Raw genomic sequence first — 23570 nt, forward strand, 5'->3', positions numbered from 1 at the left:
CTATTGTAAAGAATCGTGAATTCTTGTGTTGGTTTTCCCGTAGACTTGTGACCTTTGAGGGATAAAACTTACTTAGATTTCAGCAGGTGAAGCAAAGGCAATGCAGAGAGAGGACATTCTGGCGGTGACATATCAACTCTGTTTTATGGATATAAAATATGACTGTCATTCTTGTAATGCTGAAACACAGCCCTTTTCTGTAGCAAAAGGAGTAGCGTAGTCAGGTGTGTCACTTGTCACTAATCAAGAGCATAAATCAAAATAAACTGCACTAAACCCTTACTTCTTAGCTGGATATCAGACTGAGGAAGATGATGGGGAGGACAGTTTCCCATTTGTGCTAATTAAGCTTTCTGACAGGCAAATGTGTCTTCGTTCACAGGACACTACATGGTTTAGAGTGGGAGTTAATAGGCAGAAGCAGCACTCGGAGCCCGGGGAGTGGGTGAGACCGATGCTTCCTCTGGGAGAGCGCAGGGGGCTGGTCTCCAAAGACTCCCAGCAGGACCGGACCCTGTCGAGCGGAGGACTTGCATTTAAAGGACATCCATGGGGGCTGAGGGAACCCATGTTCCTTGTGCTAGAGCCCGGTGTTGTGCAGAAGCTATATTCTGGGAAAGTACAATGTGAAGCACTTGTGCGGGAAGAGGTTGGTCGGTGCTCCAGGGAGCTGCCTCTGCCAATTTGCCTTGGTGTCTGTAGCAGGAGGGGGATTGCTGTGAAGCAAATAAATAGCATGAACACTCCTGAGAGAAAGAGAGGAAACACTGGGTTTTTTTTTAGTCTGTTGACGAGATACTGTCTTGCAAATTCCTTAATGCAGTTGTAGCATCATTAATGCTTGCAACCTAAGTGCTGCAGCATCAGTAGCATTAACACTGAGGAGGCATAGTGACTGGTTGTCTGCTTCAGATGTGGTTCAGGACTTACGAATGACAGCCCAGATGATGATTATTCAGTGTCTCAGGCACACTGAGTTAGTTTCAATCGAGCCCACCCCATGGCCAGTACCATCTTCTCCCCACTCGGTGCAGAAGTGACACCACCGCCGGTGTTCCCTGCCTTTGCCGCAGGCGGCACGTGTCCCATCAGCAGCGTGTCATCCAGCCTGCTTCACGGGTCCTCCCTCCGCACTTCCACAGGGTGCCAAATGGTGAATGTGACACTCCCAGAGACTGTACTGGAAAAGCTGGAGCTATTGTGAGAGTTAGAGACTTGCAGGACAGTCCTGTGCTTTTTGAAGCTGTGGGCTGACGGAATAACTCTCCTACAAATGCAATGCTGCCTCGTGGATTTCCTTTCAGATCCAGAAGTGGTTTATCTTTTATCTAATCCTTTCCTCCTTACCCTTCTGCCTCTTGGGTAACACATCCTTTTTCATTTCTGTTTTTGGTTTGTGGATTGGGTAAACAGGCAACGATCAAAGGGAATCGCTGGGACTCAGGAAATTTCATCTCTGTTTCATGAAATGACATCTTTGTCTCCAGTGCCACGGGCTGAAGCCAGCTTTCCCACGTGATAGCATGTGCTGTTTGACATCTGAGCTGCAGTTCTCTAACTTAGCAGCAGGGCCAGAAGTGCGCAGGAAAGATAAAAATACATGTTAATCTAGATTTTTGCCATTCTTATCTGTCCTGAGGCAGAGGTACTGAAAGGTTCTGATATCCAGTGTTAGGCAAAAGGCAAGGATGAGGCTGATAGCCGTTGCTATCCCCCCTATGCCCAAAGAGGTAGGAGTGGTGTGTAACACGCTGAGTGCTGTGTGGGGATGTATATCTGCCTCTAGCTATTATGTAGAACATGCACATTCAGGGTCCCAGTCTTGTCTGTCTCAAAGAACCAAAGTAAAGGATGGATACTGCAAAATACAGTAAGAAAGACAAGTATTGCAGGAGGATGAAAAAGCAGGCTTGACTGGTAGCCAGAGGGGATTCCTTCACCCTGTAAAATCCTGTGACCAGCAAGAAGTCCTGTGGTGTTGGCTTCATAGAGAGACATTTCAGTTTAGTTTTGGAAATTTATCTGGAGCGCATCCACACAGGGCTTTGGCCTGGTGCAGCCAGGTGAGCTCTTAATCCAATTTCAGTTGGAGCAGCTTTCAAAGTATGCAAGTTGCTCAGCTCCAGCTCAACAAGCCAAGCAAGCAGGAGATGTGCCACTGCACTGGATTTCAGCTACTCTTTAGTAAAGGCTGAATGTCTGGGTGAATGATTGAGTTGGAAGAAGAGCCCAAGCCTTTTGGTGAGAGGCTGGATGAAGATTCATGTTACATGTACTTTATCTTCCTTCTAGAGGCTGAGGGAGTCTTTTCCCAGATTTTTCACTGATTATGGAGTGCTTTAAATACATAATTTCCTCTACAAAACTCATAAAAATATATTTGTTGCCTTGAAGACTACGCAAACACATTTCCAAATAGTCACATTTTTAAAAGATTGCTGCGCTATTGTTTTGTTTTTTTTTTCTACAGTAAACACTTCTTTATTAGGAATTTATGATGTTCTCCTGCCACCTCCTAGGCGTGGTCTTCTTCCTTTCACTCTCAAGGTTTGTGCCTCTCACTGGATCACAGAGATGATTGGTTTGGGATTTGGCAAAGCTGAGGTGGTGAAAACCTCAGGGAGAGGTGAAGGAGATGCATCCTAAAGCAGCATTTGACAGGATAGAAACATTCCCAGTTGGCAGCAGATTGCTTTGGGAAGCTCTGGGGCTTTTTCCAGTTGCATAGTATATTCCCTTTCTCCCTTCTGTAGGTTTGTCTTTTCCCCGCTTTGTCAGATTGATTTCTGGATGTACTTACAAGGCAAAATTCAGAAGCTGTTTGTTTTTAGATGCTTCTGGCCTTTGGAGGCCCTACTGGAGATACCTGGAGAAGTTACTTTCTGCACACTTTCCCTTCCTACAGTTCCTCTGCGAGGTGTGAACACTTAGCACTTCTCCAGAACTGATCACTTTGGATCCCCCAAAATTTTGATATTAACTATAAACATGCACTACTAAGGAGACTAACAAGGGTTTCCTACTTAAGGATTTTATATTCAGAACTGAACTGACATTCAGGTCAAACATGAATTTTGACATTATTTTAAAATGACACAAACCCAAAAGATTACATTTCCAATGATGGTTTAAATAAAGGTTTTCCAGGAATCTTGTATTTTTCTTTCATATTGAAAATTGAAAAGACAGTTTGGAGTTACAGCCTCATGGATTCTGAGATTTTCATAGAATCATAGAATTGTTAAGGTTGGAAAAGACCCTTAAGATCATCGAGTCCAACCGTTAACCCAGCACTGCCAAGCCCACCACTAAACCATGGCCCTGAGCACCACGTCTACCCGTTCTTTAAATACCCCCAGGGATGGAGACTCAACCCCTGCCCTGGGCAGCCTGGGCCAGGGCCTGACAGCCCTTTCGGTGAAGAAGTTTTTCCCCATACCCAACCCAAACCTGCCCTGGCGCAGCTTGAGGCCGTTCCCTCTCGTCCCATCGCTTGTTCCTGGGGAGCAGAGACCGACCCCCCCGGCTCCAGCCTCCTTTCAGGCCGTTGCAGAGAGCGATGAGGGCTCCCCTCAGCCTCCTCTTCTCCAGGCTGAGCCCCCCCAGCTCCCCCAGCCGCTCCTCCCCAGCCTTGTGCTCCAGCCCCTGCCCCAGCCTCGCTGCCCTGCTCTGGCCACGCTCCAGCCCCTCCATGGCCGCCTTGGGGTGCGGGGCCCAGCGCTGAGCACAGCATTCGAGGGGCGGCCTCACCAGTGCCCAGCGCAGGGGGACCATCCCCTCCCTGCTCCTGCTGGCCACACTATTCCTGATACAGGCCAGGGTGCCATTGGCCCTCTTGGCCACCTGGGCACACTGCTGGCTCATGTTCAGGTGGCTATCAGCCAACACCCCCAGGTATTTTAAAGAATCCATCGAAATAACTTGCTCTAGCCTTGGTCATAATACCTGTTCCTCCAGGTCATCTCCTTGTATTTCTTCATTATGCTCATAACTGCTGTATGGGTATGCGCAGTTCTTAGGTATTAGGTTTTAATACAGACTTCTAATGATAAGTAATGAAACTGATACAGAGCTTGGTTTAAACCCTAAATCTTTTTTGTCATTTCAATACTGTCTCATTGGATTCACTTGACAACATGGGCTTTCTCTGGCCCCTAAACATGAGTAGTTGCCATTGTGTTTTGTTTTCCCTTCACTCCAGTTTGATGGCTACGGTGGAGGAATTTAACCAAAAAAGTAAATACTTATGTCTATATTTTAATTAAGAATAACACTGTCATTTGTGCCGTATCTGAGCATTCAAATCCATTTGTTCTCAAAATCATCTCAAATTTCTAGAGAAAAAAATCACAGCTTCCCTTCCCCTCCGAATATACCAAAAGAGTAAATCCCAACGAAAAGCTCAACTGCGTAGAGGTATGTAACAGTCTCCACAGACAAGATGCGACCTCCAGCACTTTGCTTTCCACCTAAGAGAAAAATTTAAGGAATTGATTTTTAAACTCCCAGCACATTCAGACACCTGAAGGGTGTGAACAGTGTTCCTTAAGTGATCAGTGCTTTTCCCCTGACTTTCAGTCGCAGCTGCCATGTGCTGACTGCTGGAAAAGGTCCTTGTTGGTGCCTACAAGATAGATGAACTCTTGTAGAGATGGGCAAACTGGAAATGGGTGGCTGTTCTACAATCAGCAATGGCATCTTTGTTTTCCTGTGAAGTAATAACCTGCCTATGGGCCAGACAGTGTAGTCTCATTAGGCAGAAATCATAAATCACAACTTTAAGCAAATTTCCACTGATGTGTAAGGCAAGTATTCTGGCCTAAGGATTATTTATAATCTTTTTTCTTATCCTTCTTCAGGTATTTTGAGTTTTATGAAGGGCCTTTGGAGTACAACTCTACAAAATGCCTGGAATTACGGCAGGACATCATTGAGGTGAAGGTTTTGTCTATGTAAGTATGAATGATTGCTTGCTAAAAGGTTACTTCTCAGGCAGGATGAAAATGATAACTTACAATAAGATTGTCAAAGATGCAAGGCTTAAGAGATCCCATCAGTAGGGATCTCATCAGGGATTCCTGATGTTCTCTTATATGTGCGAGTAGTCACATTTGAATTTGTTCTGAGGTCCATTTCAAAAACATGGAGACATTTAACATACATTGCGGCATTTTGGTCTGGCACAGTATCACCGTTTAGAATGAAATACCGTGTAATATTATTTGTAATACTATATTCCAGGTCCTCTACTGAGGGTCATTGAAGAGTAAGAACAGCCAGACTGACTCATAGCAAGTGTCCGTCTAGTCTAAGGCTCTATCATTGACAGTTCCCAGCAGTGAAGGCTAAGAAATGAAGGAAAAAGGTTATCCCTTCCTGGTAATGAACGCTGGCATGGGGACTTGCTGAGTGGTAGGTGGTGACTAGACTACACTAGTCAGAGTGGACAACAGACCTCCCTGTTAATTTGTTTAGATCTTTTCTGAGCCCATTTGTACTTTCGACCTCCACAATTTCCTGCAGCAGTGAGTTTCACAAGTTAATAACACTCACTAAGAAGCAGGAAAATGTGATTCTGAGAAATAATAGAATATCCATATTTTGTCTTTTGTGGTCCTGTATGCACAGCAGAAACTAATGAGTTGAATGAGATGTATCCATGAAGCCACAGAGATGGAATCAGGCAAAAAAGTGAGGTTGCCAATGGAGCTCATTGGACAGAGCAAAGCAGGGTATTTTTGTGTTGCCCTTTTGCATTTTCAGCATTGCACTACATTTAGGTACTTAGATTATGCCTGATCCCTTACCATGTCTAAAACCAGTGGTTTAGTAATCTTACCAACAATCCACAAGGCTTATTAAGCTCTGTAAAGTACACTGAGAATCTCAATTCAAAGTGCAGCTATACAAGTGCATAGCATTAAGCAATCAAGGCTACAGCAAATACAATTTGTTGCTCCAGGTCTGCATGAATTTCGAGCATGTGTCCCTTGCTGACTTTGTGCTCAGAAGAATGTAGGTTATGTCCTTGTCTTCTGTATTTGGTACTGGATGAAGGATACACGAGTAGCAACTTTGCACTGCTTGCTGACTTGCAGTGCTTAAAAATAAAAAGAAGGGGTGAGAATGTGACACTTTTGACAATGTTCTGCCAAAGACGGGGAGTTTTGAATTGCTTTTCTGCATAGTTATCAGATGGTAGAGAGAATTACTGATTTCTCTTCATCTTATCCAGTGGCACATAGAAGGTAGTGGACTCCTGCTCAGCTGAGTAGAGTTAGCCGTACTTTTATGATAGATGCCATTTGACATTAAGCTTTTTTACTATGCTGGGTTCTTCTGATGTGCTTGCTTCTAACGTGCTACATTTCCTAAGTCAGCCTTTATGGTAATGGAAGATTTCCAAGTTAATGTGCTCTGGTGGGCTACAGAAAGTACAATATGACCTGATTTCTTCCTGTAACTTCCACAGCCTGGGAAATCCTCAGTTCTACTCACTTTAAATATATAAAGATCTTAAAAGTCTTTGGTTTATTCACACATTCAAAGCCCTCAAGCCTGAAGGAACTCATTAAGACCTATCAGTCTTGAAGAAATTTCAGACTTAAGAATTTCCCAGCTAGATTATGGCATTGCTCCCTAGATATTTGCAAGGCCTTTATTGTCTCTGTTGTCCAAATGCAGAAGACTATGTATGAAATCTAAGGTGGAAGTGGTTGGAATGATATCTCCAAAAATGTTTCATCCTGTATCAGCCTAGTGGAAGTAGGGGTGTCATTTTTTTCATATAACTAAAAGTATATTTATTAACAGAGGGGGAGGGAGAGATCTTTACGTAAAGAGCTTTTCATGTCCTCTTACCGTCACAGGTGCTTATCCCTACACATGTGCTATTGCAGTTTATTAAATGGATTTACCAACAGTACTGTTCTGTAGGATCTCATGGATTGAGGTAACCTCACCCAAATATAATGGTAGTTGGCCAAATTATCTGAAGTATCTTCTTTTCCAATACCCCCTCTTCTGGGCCCTTCTGCTAAGTGCAACTTTTTCCCCCCCAAGCTGCTGTAGTTGCCAGACACTCATTAGCTTCCCAGCAGACTGTGAACAGACTTTGATACAGTAGATGCTTCTTGCTTGATATTGCATTTTTTATCCTGAAGAAATGGAGAATGCCTATCAGGGAATAGAAATCAGTCTGAATAGCCCCGTCAGTACCTGTGTATACATGGCTTAGAGATGCTATATCTGAGCAGAAAAAGAAATAAAAATGATAAATTTTGCACTGGATAGACTGACTACTTTGTCCTATGTAAAGCCTACTGCGTTGTACCCTGGCTGCAGCTGTTTTAGGAAACAAAGCCCTTGTAATAAAGTGAATTTTTACTTTCTTTCCTTTTATCTTTTAGGGTGAAACAAACTGAATTGTTTGACAGATGGAAGAGCCTACAGATGTGCAAATGGGAGATGAATGTCACAGAAGCTAATTTATTCAAGTAAGAATGGTCCACATTAATGAGACTCAGCAAGATTTACTTTAATTTGAGTTTAGCTTCCTGTAGAGATCAAACCTTCATATGGATACCAAGAGTAAGCGTTATAACACTGTTACTGTTGGTCTACCATCCTTTTGAATAAATTTGGAAAGACTTTTCCAGGTGTGATTCAGGCAGACATGAAGATGGAGCCAAGACTTAATGGCTGCACCTAATACATCAGCCTAACTCTCTGGTACAAATTTGGCCTACAAAATACTCAAACTGGATTATTTCTGTGGTGTATTAAGTAGTCAGACCTTGTTTATCACTTTTGTTTTAATGGCTTCTCAGCTATTATTCCCTGACTACCTAGATATTTCTTCTGGTCTTCGGAGACCTCTGCAGTTTGTTTCTGCAGTACTCTGTCTTTCTTCATGTGACTTCCTCTTTGCTGAAGGTTCTCCATGGTCCTTTCAAGAAACAACTTTTGAAATCAGTCTTGTGAAGGCAATAGTAGAATGAAGCCAAAACAATATTTGAGTGTTGTATATTGGTATATTCAAGGGCCATATTTGAGTAGGTCTAGAAAAACCACATTATTTCAGAGTAAGTGGAATGTAGACTGGTTAAGTCTGTAAGTCACTGGCATGATTCAGAGCTGTTTCTTAGAATAAGGCCCCGCAACGTTCTCCCAAATTCTCTTGCATGATTGCAGGAAATAGCTGTCACGAGTTAATGAGAGAATGTGAGAATGCATGTGCTGAGTTAGTCATTAACATCTTTAAAAATAACTAATTGTTAGTCCCAGGCTCATAGCAGTTTTTCCAACATGAGCTCCACACACAAGTCTTTTTAGGGTTTTTTTAGTGTATTTTTTTCTGGAAGTTACTTGATGCCAATTATCAGAGCCCATTTTGAAGACAAGAGCCATTCAGGATTAGAGCCTACTGTCTTAAAGATTGCTTGGAGTAAGAGAACTCATGATTGTGCCCAGAGTGCAAGGAGCACATTGAAGTATGGAGGCCAGCCCAGAGGTGGGAGCAATGAGAAAGGTCTATCTAAAGACCATCAGGAGGACCATCACTCTCTCTCAGGGCACCAACACCAGCACATTAAGCAAAGAAAGAACGCCTCTCCATCCTAGACAGTGCATTGAGAGAAAGAAGGCATGAAAGACTCATGTTGCTGGCTATTCCTGCCTGACCGATGTATCACTGCTTAAGAAACTCCCACTGGCACCCAGATGTAACCTAACCTTTGTTAGCTGGTTCCAGGAACAGCAATCATGCTAGTCATGAAAAAAAAAGAAGTTGAGTCTGTTTCATTTTTGTCTTATGGGACAGAGACTTCAGTGTGTGAATGTGTGGGGAAAATGTAGTCCCTTAAAAGCAGACCAAAGTCTCTGAGTTTGGAGGCAGACTATTAGGAGGCTAAAAGGTGGTGGTCTAACAACCCTGAGTTGTGGGCTTTCAACATTTGCCAGTTCTGGATCATCAACGTGAGATGGGGAGAATCCAGCAAAAGTTAAATGGCAGCTGCTTAAGCAGCAAGGAAGGAGGAAGCACAAAAATCACACTAAGTTTTGCATCTAGAGACTAAGGAAAACAATCTCCTTGACAGTCTTCCTCCATCAGATATCAGACATTTACATTAAGGAACGTGCCTCTGGAAAACCAGTTGGACATTAGATTAAAGAACAACTCTTTCAGTTCCTTAACGCAGAACTAATGAAGAGTCTTTTCCATATCTCAAATATCACAATTCAATCCCACTACCTGCTTGTAATTATTTAATGATTTTGTTATTAGAAATTATTCATTGACTTATTCAGTCTCAATTGTGACCTTGATCTGATCATCATATTGTGTCATTCTGAATGAGTCAAGTATATAATAGTAATTGGACATCACTGAAATGTTTGCATAATTCTGTATTTGCTTTCTGGTGCTTGTAATAAAGCCTGTAAAGATGACTGGCTTATTCTTCCAACTCGTAATGAGGCCACATACCCGAGAGGCAAAGTATTTAATCTTGGTTATTTGAGAGCCATTTGGCTTTGTCTTCATGCTTGTGCATTTGCCATGACAAATATTTTTCATTAAAGGTATGAGGCATTGACTGAGAAACAAACCGGCTCTGGAGTAAGAGTAAGCTGAAGTCAGGGCTTTCAGTTCCACCAGTAAAAGGATAAAAGCATTCAAGGAAAGATGGAGCTAAGAAACAGACCCCTTTTTTCCTATTTAAATTTCATATCAGTGCTGAATGTGTCTTCTCTCATGCCAAGAATCCCATTTTTGAGATTGCAAAGCAGTTCTGGTTTACATTGGAATACCTGCCATTTTGTCCCAGTGACAAAGAAAATTTTGGCCATTTGTCTGAGATTTTGGAGTTGTAGCCATGACCAGTCTGCCTGGCAGCCATCTGTTGGGGCCACGTCATCTCCCTGATGCACATATGCAAGGCCAAAGGCAAAACTGAGACCTTTAGAAGTTTTTTTATAATCAAAGCGTGTCATGCTCCACAGTAGCCTGGTAAGTGGGGCACTGTCTTTAGGTATTGCTGTGTTTAAGTCCCTGCCCTGCCAAGCTTCCACATCCCCACATGAATACTTTAACCCCTTCGTTTCCTGCCCAGTGATGAGTAAATAATTTACAAAAAGTGGAAGACCTCTAAAGCAGGGAGGGACTAATTCATTAGGATGGTTTCCCCAGGATATTAGGGGCAGAAGCTCAGCTTTGAGGTCTGGAGCAGGGCAGAATTTGCACGTCTTTCCTGCAGCCTAGAAGAGACAGGTACAGGGATTTCATGTCTTCTGATTTTTCTTTACCGTAAGTTCCTTAATCAAGAAAATTTCACTGAATCTGAAATTTTCTAAAGGAAAATCCAGCAAACCACCATTTTACCCCTCCTACAGCTGAAAAGTTTCTTTTTGCTAAAAAATGCCTTGTTAGGAGTGATAGTAATTGCAAATCCTAATCCATGCTACCTGCTTCTTGATCTTATTTCTCTCTTTTTCATTTTACAGGTCTACTTTGTCAAGGTGTTGCAATGCCCCTGCCTTTCTGTTTACCACCCAGAAAAATACTCCCCTGGGAACTAAACTGAAATATGAAGTGGATACTAGTGGAATCTTCCATATCAACCAAGAAATCTTCAAAATGTTTCCAAAGGTGCCTCATGCCTCTGTGTCTTTGCAGAATTGACTTCACTCTACTTGCTGCATTAGATGCTATCCTATAGCCAAGCATTTAGCAGTTGGCTGTTTGACATTTCTACAAACTTCATTGCTTATACTTTGAAAATGTTTATTTTTGATATGATATTTTAGCTGATTATCCTATTTTTCTAGTGGTCGTCTACTATGCAATATATATATATTTTTCCTGCAGAATATTACTGACCTAGCAGCAAAGTGGCTAACGAAATAACTTAATAAAGCTGAATAAAAGAGGCGCCTACTCATCAGAACTTTTAAAAAGTACAATACTCAAATGCAATAAATCCAGCATTTGGGGTAGGGCTGCTTCTTTAGGGGCATGATTATTTTATAATTCATATTCACAATGACTATTTCATACTTATGTCTGTTTGCAGCTTATCTGTGAACAGACTGCACAACTTTTAAATATATTCATCGTAATGACTATTCAAAACCTTTTCAGCAAATAATCCTTGACCTGGGGGTCGTTCAAAGTTATAACCAGTAGGCAATTCCCATTGCACATAGTGACTGATGTGTACAAAATGGGCTTGTGTGACTACTGATTTATCATGGGGCGCACCTCATGAATTTAAAATGGCATATTTGGAGGGGATAACTGACATTTATCCTTTCAGAAAGTCAGAAAAATATTCAAGTTAAGTACTTAGGTTTGTGTCATTAACTTTGTCCTTCAGGGTCTAGCCACTTTTAATCCATTTGCTTTTGGAGCACTACTAAGAGGTAGGGTAGTGCTGTTATCTAAATGTGCACATGGGAAACTGGGGCAGGGCAGGGGAAAGGCTTAGATCCAGGAAAGCACTTTGGCATCTGGAGATGTGCAAAGAGTGGATACATCTAAGTCCAGAAGTATTATCCTCAAAACCCTGCCTGATTGTGCAGATGAATGCATGAAAGACTAGGTGCCTACACTTTTGCTAAGAGTGTCCTATAGCTGCTATTGTATTTATCCAGGTATGTCTTGAGGATGCTTTGCAGGCTCTATCCCATGCCAAAGTGCCTTTGGGATTCACTGGGCAGCACCTATGTGGCCAAAGCTGCCCTCTGCCTAGGAGCAGGGCCGCAGCATGGCAAATGTAGGAGATGAAGGGCTGAAAGCAAAGAAGCAAGACTGTAAGGGCAAGAGCCTTGTGCTGAGTGCGGAGACCTGGCTTCTGATCTCCCTTTCAGGACTGCCGAGGCATTTTGTGTTAAGAAATCTCTGGATGAAGCACAGACAACTCTATATTGCCTCTCTGTTAGACAGCTGCTGCTTTTCTCAGACAGGTGTAATTGCATGCCCTTTTGCCTCATGGCTTATGAATACTATGGAGAGATCCTGGGAATAATCACCTAGAAATGTCATGCCACTATCACATCTCTCTGTAGTTTGCAGTATGAAATTATTAATAAAATATGTATGTATCAAAATGAGCACTCTCATGCTTATATAAGCACGTCTCTACATATTCATAAGGTGTAGCGCGGCTCAGTTCTGCGTCACAACCCTCTCGCCCTAACGGCCAGTTCTGTTCTGGAGATGTGATTTTCACTCTCTCTGGCTTCAGCAGCAGCTCCATGTCTGCGTATGAAGACAGAATTTTGCCCGAAGATTACAGAAAGATGCATCCTACACACATCCAAAAAGGTGCCCGACCAAAGGCTCTAGGCCCTGCTGGTAGTACAAATGCTAATTAATAATCATTAATACTATTAGTAGAGTTAGTGGCAGCAAGCACTAAAACTTGGGCTAGGTTCTGATAAATAGCTGTAATGTGCTGTCTGACTTAGAGAGGCTTCCTGGGCTTTACTAGCTGCGCTGGAGTGGTGTGTGCAGACTTCTCAAAAGCAGGGCATCAGAGCCTGAGGAACGAGCAGTTTGCAGGCAGCTCAGAAGGCAGTGCCTGGGGTACGCTAATGTTATGGTTCATGCCATCACGTGGAAATCAGAAGGGAAAGCAAGTTTCTAGAATTACTTCTTCCATTATTAAGTCTGGACAAAGCCAGACTTTTTTTTCCTTCTGAATTAGTTGCCCATACTGTCTCTAATTGCACAGAAAACAATCCCATCCATTTATGTACATGATGAGAATATTGCGGGCCAGAACCAGCGTCAGCTTCCTATGATTAGTGCATCTGCAGCAAGATGCAGCTGCACAAAAAAAAAAAAAAGGAAAAAGTAAAAAAGAGACTTGTTGCCTCCATGTTTTGGGATATTTAACTGTTTCCTTGCTGTGATATTGCAGGATATGCCGTACCACCGCTCCCAGTTTAAGAAATGTGCGGTGGTTGGGAACGGAGGAATTCTGAAGAACAGCAGATGTGGCCGGGAGATTGACAGTGCAGACTTCGTGTTTCGGTAATCATCACAGCACCATTTTTCTTTTTGCCTGTTTTAATGACAAATAAAGGATTGCAAAGCTATTCTCTCTCACATGGAAACATGGGATTTGCCAAACTGGCCATATCAAGCCTTCTTGTTGCACAAAAAGCGATGTTTCAAAAAAAACACCTCACTGTATAATATTTATTTAAAAATTATGCTTTGAGGAATTATTTCTCCCTAACTCCATGTGGTTAATCATTGAGTTATTGAAAAAGTTTGATATCCTCATTCAGGGCATCCCCTGTTACTCAGGTTGTGGATTTATCCTTCCATGGACATTAGCACAGGAGCAGTGTCCTGTGAATGTGTCCAGCAAAACCGCTACCCTGAACTTTAGAAAGGCAGACTTTGGATTGTTTAGGAGTCTGGTGAACAGAGTCCCTCGGGAGGCAGTCCTGAAGGGCAAAGGAGTCCAGGAAGGCTGGATGTTATTCAAGAAGGAAGTCCCAAAGGCGCAGGAGCAGGCCGTCCCCTTGTGCCATAAGTCGAGCAGGCGGGGGAGAAGATCAGCCTGGCTGAACAGGGAGCTTTGGCTGGGACTCAGGAAAAAAAGGAGAGCCTACCGCCTTTGGAAGAAGGGGCAGGTGACTCAGGGGGACTACAAGGATGTTGTGAGGTTACGCAGGGAGAAGATTAGAAAGGTGAAGGCCCAGCTAGAACTTAAACTGGCCACCGCCATTAAAGCTAACAAAAAATGTTTCTACAAATATATCAGAAACAAAAGAAGGGCCAAGGAGAATCTCCCTCCTTTGTTGGATGCGAAGGGAAACATTGCCACGAAGGACGAGGAGAAGGCTGAGGTACTTAATGCCTCCTTTGCCTCAGTCTTTAATAGTCAGACTGGCCATCCTCGGGGTTTTCAGGCCCCTGAGCTGGGAGATGGAGATAGGACGCAGGATGAAGCCCCAGTTGTCAAAGAGGTGGCAGTCACCGACCTGCTCCTCCACCTGGATGGTCACAAGTCCATGGGGCCGGACGGGATCCACCCGAGGATACTGAGGGAGCTGGCAGAGGAGCTGGCCAAGCCACTCTCCATCATTTATCAGCAGTCCTGGTCAACCGGGGAGGTCCCAGGTGACTGGAAGTTAGCAAATGTGACGCCCCTCTACAAGAAGGGTCGGAAGGAGGATCCGTGGAACTACAGGCCTGTCAGCCTGACCTCGGTGCCGGGGAAGGTCATGGAGCAGGTCATCCTGAGTGCCATTACCCGGCACGGGCAGGACAACCAGGGGATCAGGCTCAGCCAGCACGGGTTTATGAAAGGGAGGTCCTGCTTCACTAACCTGGTCTCCTTCTGTGACAAGGTGACCTGCTTGGTGGATGAGGGGAAGGCTGTGGATGTTGTCTACCTGGGCTTTAGTAAGGCCTTTGACACTGTTTCCCACAGCATTCTCCTGGAGAAGCTGGCTGCTCACTGCTTGGATAAGTGCACTCTGCGCTGGGTTAAAAACTGGCTGGATGGCGGGGCCCAGAGAGTGGTGGTGAATGGGGTCAAATCCAGTTGGCGGCCGGTCACCGGTGGTGTTCCCCAGGGCTCAGTGCTGGGGCCGGTCCTGTTCAACATCTTCATCGATGATCTGGATGAGGGGATGGAGGGCACCCTCAGTCAGTTTGCAGAGGACACCAAGCTGGGTGGAAGTGTCGATCTGCTGGAGGGCAGGAGGCCCTGCAGAGGGCCCTGGCCAGGCCGGGTCGATGGGCCCAGGCCACGGGGTGAGGGTCAGCAAGGCTCAGGGCCGGGTCCTGCCCTGGGGGCACAGCAACCCCAGGCACCGCTGCAGGCGTGGGGAGGAGCGGCTGGGAGCTGCCCGGCGGGAAAGGGCCTGGGGGTGCTGGTCGACAGCCGCTGGACATGAGCCAGCAGGGTGCCCAGGTGGCCAAGGGGGCCAGTGGCATCCTGGCTTGTATCAGGAACGGTGTGGCCAGCAGGAGCAGGGAGGTGATGGTGCCCCTGCGCTGGGCACTGGTGAGGCCGCCCCTCGAGTGCTGTGCTCAGCGCTGGGCCCCGCACCCCAAGGCGGCCATGGAGGGGCTGGAGCGTGGCCAGAGCAGGGCAGCGAGGCTGGGGCAGGGGCTGGAGCACAAGGCTGGGGAGGAGCGGCTGGGGGAGCTGGGGGGGCTCAGCCTGGAGAAGAGGAGGCTGAGGGGAGCCCTCATCGCTCTCTGCAACGGCCTGAAAGGAGGCTGGAGCCGGGGGGGTCGGTCTCTGCTCCCCAGGAACAAGCGATGGGACGAGAGGGAACGGCCTCAAGCTGCGCCAGGGCAGGTTTGGGTTGGGTATTGGGAAAAACTTCTTCCCCGAAAGGGCTGTCAGGCCCTGGCCCAGGCTGCCCAGGGCAGGGGTTAAGTCCCCATCCCTGGAGGTATTTAAAAGGCGGGTAGATGTGGTGCTCAAGGACATGGTTTAGTGGTGGGCTTGGCGGTGCTGGGTTAATGGTTGGACTCAATGATCTTAAGGGTCTTTTCCAACCTTAATGATTCTATGATTCTATGAATGTAGCCATAATTTTCTGGAGCGGTTCTGAACCAGAGGTACAACCTCTATTGTGTGACAAGCAGCTTGGCCAGATGTTAATAGCTCCATGCTGTGTAGCTCACGTGCCTCGGAGGTGTGTTTCTGAAGTGGTGCAGAGCTCATGTGCTGGATAATACGAGTTACAGTAGTCAGTACTGTAGACTCCAGGGTGTGCAGAGACACCTGAATGACTTTGAAGGTGGAGAGTCTCCATATTGTGCTCCCCACCATATGTGGAGTTATCCAGGTTTTGCATAGACTGGGATGTCCCATGACTTGCATCCCTCGATAACGGAGTTCAGCAGCACTTTTATCATCATTAATATATATGGGAAAGTTTTTTTTTATTATTGTATTGGGGTTTCATGGCAAGGTTGTGGTAGTGGGGGGAGGCTACAGGGATGGCTTCTGTGAGGAGCTGCTAGAAGCTTCCCCTGTGTCTGATAGAGCCAATGCCAGCTGGCTCCAAGATGGACCTGTCGCTGGCCAAGGCTGAGCCCTTCAGAGACAGTGGTAGCACCTGTGGAATAACATATTTAAGAAGAGGAAAAAGTTGCTGCGCAACAGCAACTGCAGCCAGGGAGAGGACTGAGAATACGTGAGAGGCGCAACCCTGCAGACACCCAGGTCAGTGCAGAAGGAGGGGCAGGAGGTGCTCCAGGCGCAGGAGCAGAGATTCTTCTGCAGCCCATGAGGAAGCCCATGGTGAGGCAGGCTGTGCCCCTGCAGCCCATGGAGGTCCACGGTGGAGCAGATATCCACCTGCAGCCTTTGGAGGACTCCACACCAGAGCAGGGGGATGCCCAAAGGAGTCTGTGACCCTGTGGGAAGCCTGTGCTGGAGCAGGCTCCTGGCAGGACCTGTGGACCTGTGGAGAGAGGAGCCCAGGTGGGAGCAAGTTTGCTGGAAGGACTTGTCACCCCATGGGGGACCCACGCTGGAGTAGTCTGTTCCCGAAGGACTGCACCCTGTGGGAAGGACTCACATTGGAGAAGTTTGTGAAGAACTGCAGGCCATGAGAAGGACTCACGTTGGAGAAGTTCATGGAGGGCTGTCTGCCATGAGAGGGACCCCATGCTGGAGCAGGGGAAGAGGGTGAGGAGTCCTCCCCCTGCGGAGGAAGGAGCGGCAGAGACAACGTGTGATGAACTGACCGCAACCCCCATTCCCTGTCCCCCTGCACCACTGGGGAGGAGAAGGGAGAGAACTGGGAGTGAAGTTGAGCCCAGAAAGAAGGGAGGGGTGGGGTGGATTTAGTTTTTATTTCTCATTATTCTACTCTGATTTGATTGGTAATAAATTGAATTAATTTTCCCCAAGTCGAGTCTGTTTTTCCCATTTCTGAGTGACCTCCCTGCCCTTATCTCAACCCATGAGCCTTTCATTATATTTTCTCTCCCCTGTCCAGCTTAGGAGAAGGAGTGACAGAGCGGCTTTGGTGGGCACCTGGCATCCAGCCAGGGTCAACCCACCACAATTATTCATATGCATGACTAATCCCTCTCTAAATCCTGTTAAACTCTTTTCTGAGGCCATGGCATATGACAGCTAGCTCAGAGATTCATGACCTGTTCTCTAGAAAAGAAAAATCTTTTTAGTTCTGTTGGCCTATTTTCTGATCTTAGGTACGTTCCTGTCAGTTTAGAATAACTGTGCATAAATCAATGAATTTCTCTGATTGCATACCAGCAAAAATGAGGTCAGATTTTGGCTCATTGCATTCTTAATTTAATTTGGCGTCAAATGAGAAATAAAATGTTACTGGTCCTACCTTCACTATTCATTATTTTCAGACCCCTTGTGTTTGGCTCTTGTGCCCATTTTATAAAAAACTATTGCCTTATTTGAATCTGTGAAACAGCCCAGGCTTCACATAGTTTGTTTCTTAAAAGCCTAGTGTACCCTATATACATTAAATAGTTATTGTAGATTCCCTTGTATTGTGCTGGATCACAGCTGTCAGTATGGTTGAATTGTTGAGTATGGTACGTGTTACACATGGAGGTGGCAAACTGTTGAGTGGAAGTGGAAATATGGGCAGGAAATGTCATAATTTATGTATAAGAACTTTCAGTGGAGGTCCCTCTTTACCACTGTTGCTCTTTCTCGAACTGTACCGCAACTGCATTAAAAGAGCAGATCAGATCAGTACAGAACTTAGAAATTGCTTTTGGTACCAGTAATTATTTAAATAGAGGCTTAAGTAGAACTGAAATATGAATAAGTACATTAGTACTTGTGCAAAAAAACCCCTGGTGCACCACCTCCAAAACATGTGGCAGCAGCATTATGCACAAAGACATGCTAGTGTTTAAGAGCTTAAGGTCTGCTGACATCAATTTTAAAGTAAAGCTTGTGTTTAAGGTCAGGTCTGAACACACCCACTTTCCAGTCTGACACCAGTTCACCAAACTGTCAGGAATCACCACCTTGGTCGCCAACAAAACAATTCTTTAAAATACTTTAAAAACTGCCTATGGAGCACTGCTAACATTCAGCAATACCTTCAGGACAACCTGGGAAAATCTTTTATTGTCAGGAAGCTTGTGGCCAGCAGGATGCAACCCAGATTTTTCTATGAAATAAATTCTGATAGCAATTAATTTTAGTACAATAGAATATATAAAATACACACATATGAATTGCATGTACTAGTTGTTACTGTCTATCTCCATCTACTGGCCAGAGTGGAGACCTGTGGTGAAACATCGGGTGCATTTATACATGGAAGTACTCTCCTTGCAGGGATGAAGTTTTGGAGTGCTATGACAAAACTACAGTTTATACAGATTGTATTGTTTTTATAAGGAATTATCACTTTCGGCAAATTCATTCGTTGTTAATCCTGGTGGGAGTTTACCGTTTGAAAATATTGAGGCTGAATATTTGAAAACCTTTTTCAAATATAATCTAATGAGCACAGTGCCCAGTGCGAGGTGGAACTGAGGATGCTAGAGGACTTTACAAGGGTGTTGCATGACCTAGTAGAGAAAAGAGCTGGAAATAACATTGCCTATGAGAAGGACGAGGTGGCTAAAAAAAATTCTCTGACCTGATAAAGAGGGACTCTCTGGGAGATAGATGTGAGCCTCCTGAGTCTGAGAAGGACTTTGAAGGGTTTTTGTGTGTTCCTCTGCTCCCCCACTTGCCCTCTCCCTGTGACCGAGAAATTACGATGGCAGCTGATGGTAGTATTGTGAAAACACTGAGCATCACTTACCCTAAATACCTTCACGGTTTTCTCCTATTCGGCCCTGATGTCAAAAAATATGGAGATGTTTGGGAATTAGGCACAGCAGTATTTTAGAGATGTAGGGATCTTAACAGTGATGGCTTTTATTGTGGCTTGTAGATCACTTCAAAAAGCTTTCAGAGTGTCAGCAAGTATCTAACGCTAGCTTAAACTGAGCGTAAAACTAGTTGCAGGGCCACTTATGTTGCCTCTGATAACAGATGCTGAGGCTTTTTTTTTCAGCTGGGTTTCCTATGGAAGTGAAGCTTGTGTGATAGCTTGTGTGTATGTGTGTGTGTTTCAATAACCTCAGCACCTCTTGAGGGATGCTCTAAATTTTGTGAGATGATGAATCTAGGTCAAGGCCAAGGTGAGTGAAGGCCAGGCAAAGTCAAGATTTGCAAATCTTCACCAGTTTTCTCCTAATAGCTTTGACATCCTCTGGTGACTCTGTAGAGTCAGAATTGCTGCTCTTACACTGTGCTGGGAGATACTTATAAAGGGAAAAGGAAGGGAAGCAGATAGTTGTGGATTAATTAGGACTGGGCTGATTTGTCTCTTGTGGAACATTTCCCCTGGATTCTTTTGGGTATAAAACAAAGCGTGTTAAAGGCAATATTATAGGTATAGTTTATCTATTAATTACTGAATACAGCTCAGCTGTTGCTGAGGAAATCTTTGATTTTATAGGCTGATTGTCCTTGGGGCGTCATCCTATTTCTCATCCTAAATGGCCAAAGTAAATAGCTGAACTGCTATTAAGGAAGTAAAATGAGTGAGCATTGGCTACATCTGCAAAAAGGGGTCATCCCTCACAGACTCTGGGAAGAAGAGAGGTCTTTATACAGCCCCTAAGAACTCGTTACCTTAATGCGTAGTTTGGGCATCAACATGTTTCGATACAATATTAAATTCTCAATCTGTTTCTAGATTTGTTGCGTGGAAGAAATGCTTAAATCAATTCTACTTTCTAGTCCTGAAAAGGTGCAAGGAATTTTTTAACTTTCTTACTAATTTCTTTCCTTTATAGATGCAATTTGCCTCCTATATCTGAGAAATACTTTATGGACGTTGGGGTAAAGACGGATGTCGTGACTGTCAATCCCAGTATAATTACTGAGAGGTCATTTCTGATTTTTGTATTTTCATCTCCTATTGCTTTTCCAAATCTACTTTGCACTAAATTCTAACTGTTACTAAGAATTTATTTCCCCAGTATTACTTTAAACTGACATTATGAATCATACATTTAATTCTGAATTGAAGTTATTCAGTATATGGAATCTGTAACAACTTATAAAAATGTGTTAAACACTTAGAGCTGCACACTGATAACAGAAAGTGGGGTGCTGATGAGCTAAAATCGTAACAGCAGAGCCATCCTTCCCCTGGAAATCCTGTACCGTGCTGGCAAGCCCCAGGCAAATGTATTGGACACATTAGGGTGGAAGCAATTGTTTCCCACCCTAAATGCTTAAATAAAGTAGCACACATTGTCATATGTTTTTTTAAAAATGCCACTTAAACTTTGTAGCCAGTATTGACTGAGTGATTTTAATTTTAAATTTGTTAATACCTTAATGCCACCTTGCTGACAGGTTTGGGACCATGGGGCTAATTCCTGCTTTCCTTTCTTGCTGGGGAAATGTGTTTCTTTTCTCAAGCAACATAAAATAATTTGCTTGCATTGTGGATTTCTTTTAAACGTTACAGTTAGACCTTTTAGACATTTGCTCTGCTTTGGTATTTGCCACTTTTTTATATGGTTAGTATAAAAACGTAATATAATATAGTGCACTGCATAGTGCACTATATAGCTAGCGAAACCTTGGAAAAATTACATACTCCTCATAATAAAATGAGAAGTGAGATGTGATCAGAAATGTCTACAAAGTGTGCCCACTGTTTAATGAATGTATTGCCAAAACAGGAGAGAAAATGTATTTTTTTATCCCCTGCATTTTTGCCCTACATTTCATACTGACACTTTAGCTACAAATCTAAGTATATTCCCCTTTCAATTATTTCTGTATCAGTAAAAGCCCTTTGGAGGTTTTTTGTCTGCTGGGCCCAGACTGAGTCCGCGCTGGTCTGACCATCACTCGCATCCTTTTCCCTTTAGATTTCATAAGCTGGAAAAATGGAGGAAGCCCTTCTACGACGTGCTCCAGGTCTACGAGAACGCTTCCGTGCTGCTGCCAGCTTTCTACAACACTCGCAACACGGACGTCTCAATCCGGGTCAAATATGTGCTGGATGATTTTGAATCTCAGCAAGCTGTTTATTACTTTCATCCCCAGTATCTCATCAACGTCTCACGCTACTGGCTTGGCCAAGGGGTGCGGGCCAAGAGGATTAGCACTGGACTGATCCTGGTGACTGCTGCCCTGGAGCTCTGCGAAGAGGTCCACCTTTTTGGCTTTTGGGCCTTCCCCATGAACCCCTCAGGGATTTTTATAACTCACCACTACTATGACAATGTGAAACCTCGCCCTGGTTTTCATGCTATGCCCTCAGAAATCTTCAACTTCCTCCACATGCACAGCAAGGGGATCCTGCGGGTTCATACGGGGACCTGTAGCTGCTGTTGACAGGGACGCTTCTTCTTCTGATGCAAAAGTGTAACAGGCACTCAATGCCTGTGTGTGGTGTAGGAGGTTTTATTACACCCTGAGATTATGCAATAATTGTTTGATATAAATTTCCTCAAGGCATTGCATCCCATAAGATCTAGGATACCAGCATCTTTCCTGCTAGCAGAGCTGGGTCCATAACAGTGTGGGAGAAGCAAAACTCCTCTGTCCCAAGGCATACACTGCCCTGGAAAGCAAGTCAGATAAGAAGCAAATTTCCAATAAGTTTAGGGATAAACAGAGCACATTAATATAGTTATTTCACTATGAAGAAAAGGAGCAAACTTTTGAGGAGAATCAGTGGTGGAGAATTTTAGCATAGACTGTATGATTTTACATAGGTTTCTGAATCGAGTACCTTGGAACATTGCCAGATTTTATTGAAAGCGCTCTTCTCTGGCATTTGAGCTTGTGAAAATACTCTTTAGCGTTATAGTTTTAAGGGGAAGTATATAACTTGAGGTCCTCTTTCCATAATGTCACAAAGTATTGGTGAAAAATAGCAGATATATGTAATAGGAATAAACAAGATCACTTTATGAAATTTTTCAGCCAGGATAGAAGAGAATGTTAAACTCCCATTCACAGCAACAGGTAACTGTTGATCATGGTGTGCAATTGTTTTAGAGCTTCTTTCTTCTTCCTTCTTCCGTCTTATATTTCTGGTCTCCTCTTCTGATCATGTTTTCCTTCTCATTGTCTGTAATGCTTTCCTTCTAGCTAGCACATGAGCAATGTGTGTACTTCCTCCTACAGTGACCATCTCAGCTCCAGATTGGAGTCCTTATTGAAGAAACATGCTCCTTCACACTTCTGCAAGCTCTTCTTGGGCTGAATAGCAAGGGGATTACGTAGTTAATATTTTCTGAGTTGATTTTTTTGCTTCAAATATCACAGCATAAGATAGAAAAGAGCATTTCCTCTTTGGTTTTTATTAAAGACTTTGTAAGAGTATCTGAATGTTGATTCACTGTTGTGCAGGTCGGGTTAAATACTGTCAGGTATCTGTGATAAGCCCTGGCAGGAAATTAAGTTAAAATACAGTGAAGATACTTTGTGGCTTGGATTACGATGCTTATTTTAGAATTATGCATCTCAAGATGTCCGATGTCTTAACGTGGCATTTTTGTATATTGAGAATGTTATTAGGATAGTAAAAGGGCTGGTGTATTCTTTAAAAAGTTACTGATGTAGCAGCTCTGTCAGTTATGCCAAGCTTAATTTTTCACCTGATACAGTTAAATTGGCAAAATCCTGGTGCAGAAAAGATGCCACATCTTGCTGGAGTTTATTTTGGCTGCCGAACCGTGGTGTAGTAGGCTGCTGGTACATGCCCTTTCATACTGGGATGACTGCATACACAGGAGGGTGAGGTTTGCTGTTTCAGCTGTGCTGGCATAGTTTAGCGAACAGAGTTTCCTTGTGTGAGTTCTTGGTCCGAAGCACTTGGGCTGTTGTCCAGTGCCTTGTCTTGTCTTACTTAGATTACAGGATCTTTGATCAAGGATTTGGAGTTTGAAGTGCTAGTTCTATGTGAGGGATACTTTTTTATTTTGGGGGGAGAGGGTTTAAATCCAAATCTGGACTTGGATTTTGATTTTTTTAATGCATGAATGCACAAAGCTTCTTTTAAAAGCCTCTATGCTACGCTGAGAGCTGTGAAAGTTGCTCACGCTACGGATAAAATGTTCAAAAAGGAAGCGAAGCACGATGGTCACCATTTCAAAAGTTCCTGCTGACCAGCAGTGACCAGGATGGTCTGTAAGAGCGTATTTCCTTAACTTTACACTAGACTCCAGAGATCTGATTAGTTTAAAAGCAACCCATATCCTTGATAAAGGTGTCAGAGCTCACTTGGGAAATACCAGCCAGGGGTAGGTAAAGGACCTGTGCTTAAGCTTTACATATTTGTGTTGTTGTGCTTTTGCTCTTAGAGTTACACAGTGTGTTAGTGAGCACCACCTTGTATCAGCTAGCTGTGAAATATGCAGCACACTAAGAATGAACGTGTAGATGAAATGATTTCCTTGATTTAATATGCAAAAGAGATCTTTGTCTTTGCTGTGTTTTGTAAATTTATGTGCAAAGGGCTTTGATAATGAAGTGCTGTAATGAAAGTGCTATTTA

At 43.9% G+C, this 23570-nt stretch overlaps 1 protein-coding gene across 3 annotated transcripts in view; it reads left to right on the forward strand.

Moving 5' to 3' along the window:
* Positions 1-21401, forward strand: part of ST8SIA5 (ST8 alpha-N-acetyl-neuraminide alpha-2,8-sialyltransferase 5) — a gene marked incomplete at both ends in the record, with an annotated part of 43958 nt that extends 22557 nt beyond the window's left edge. For 2 of the 3 annotated variants that reach the window (XM_082336044.1, XM_082336045.1), the window contains 6 exons: positions 4860-4952; positions 7410-7496; positions 10504-10648; positions 12924-13036; positions 19841-19933; positions 20933-21401. In XM_082336044.1, coding sequence (XP_082192170.1) covers positions 4860-4952; positions 7410-7496; positions 10504-10648; positions 12924-13036; positions 19841-19933; positions 20933-21401 — 1000 coding nt within the window. The remainder of the gene's footprint in view (positions 1-4859; positions 4953-7409; positions 7497-10503; positions 10649-12923; positions 13037-19840; positions 19934-20932) is intronic. The other variant, XM_082336046.1, reaches the window with a different exon arrangement.
* Positions 21402-23570: the final 2169 nt, after the last annotated feature.

Source organism: Platalea leucorodia, assembly GCF_965183815.1.
Source record: "Platalea leucorodia genome assembly, chromosome: Z".
NCBI classification, from domain to species: domain Eukaryota; kingdom Metazoa; phylum Chordata; class Aves; order Pelecaniformes; family Threskiornithidae; genus Platalea; species Platalea leucorodia.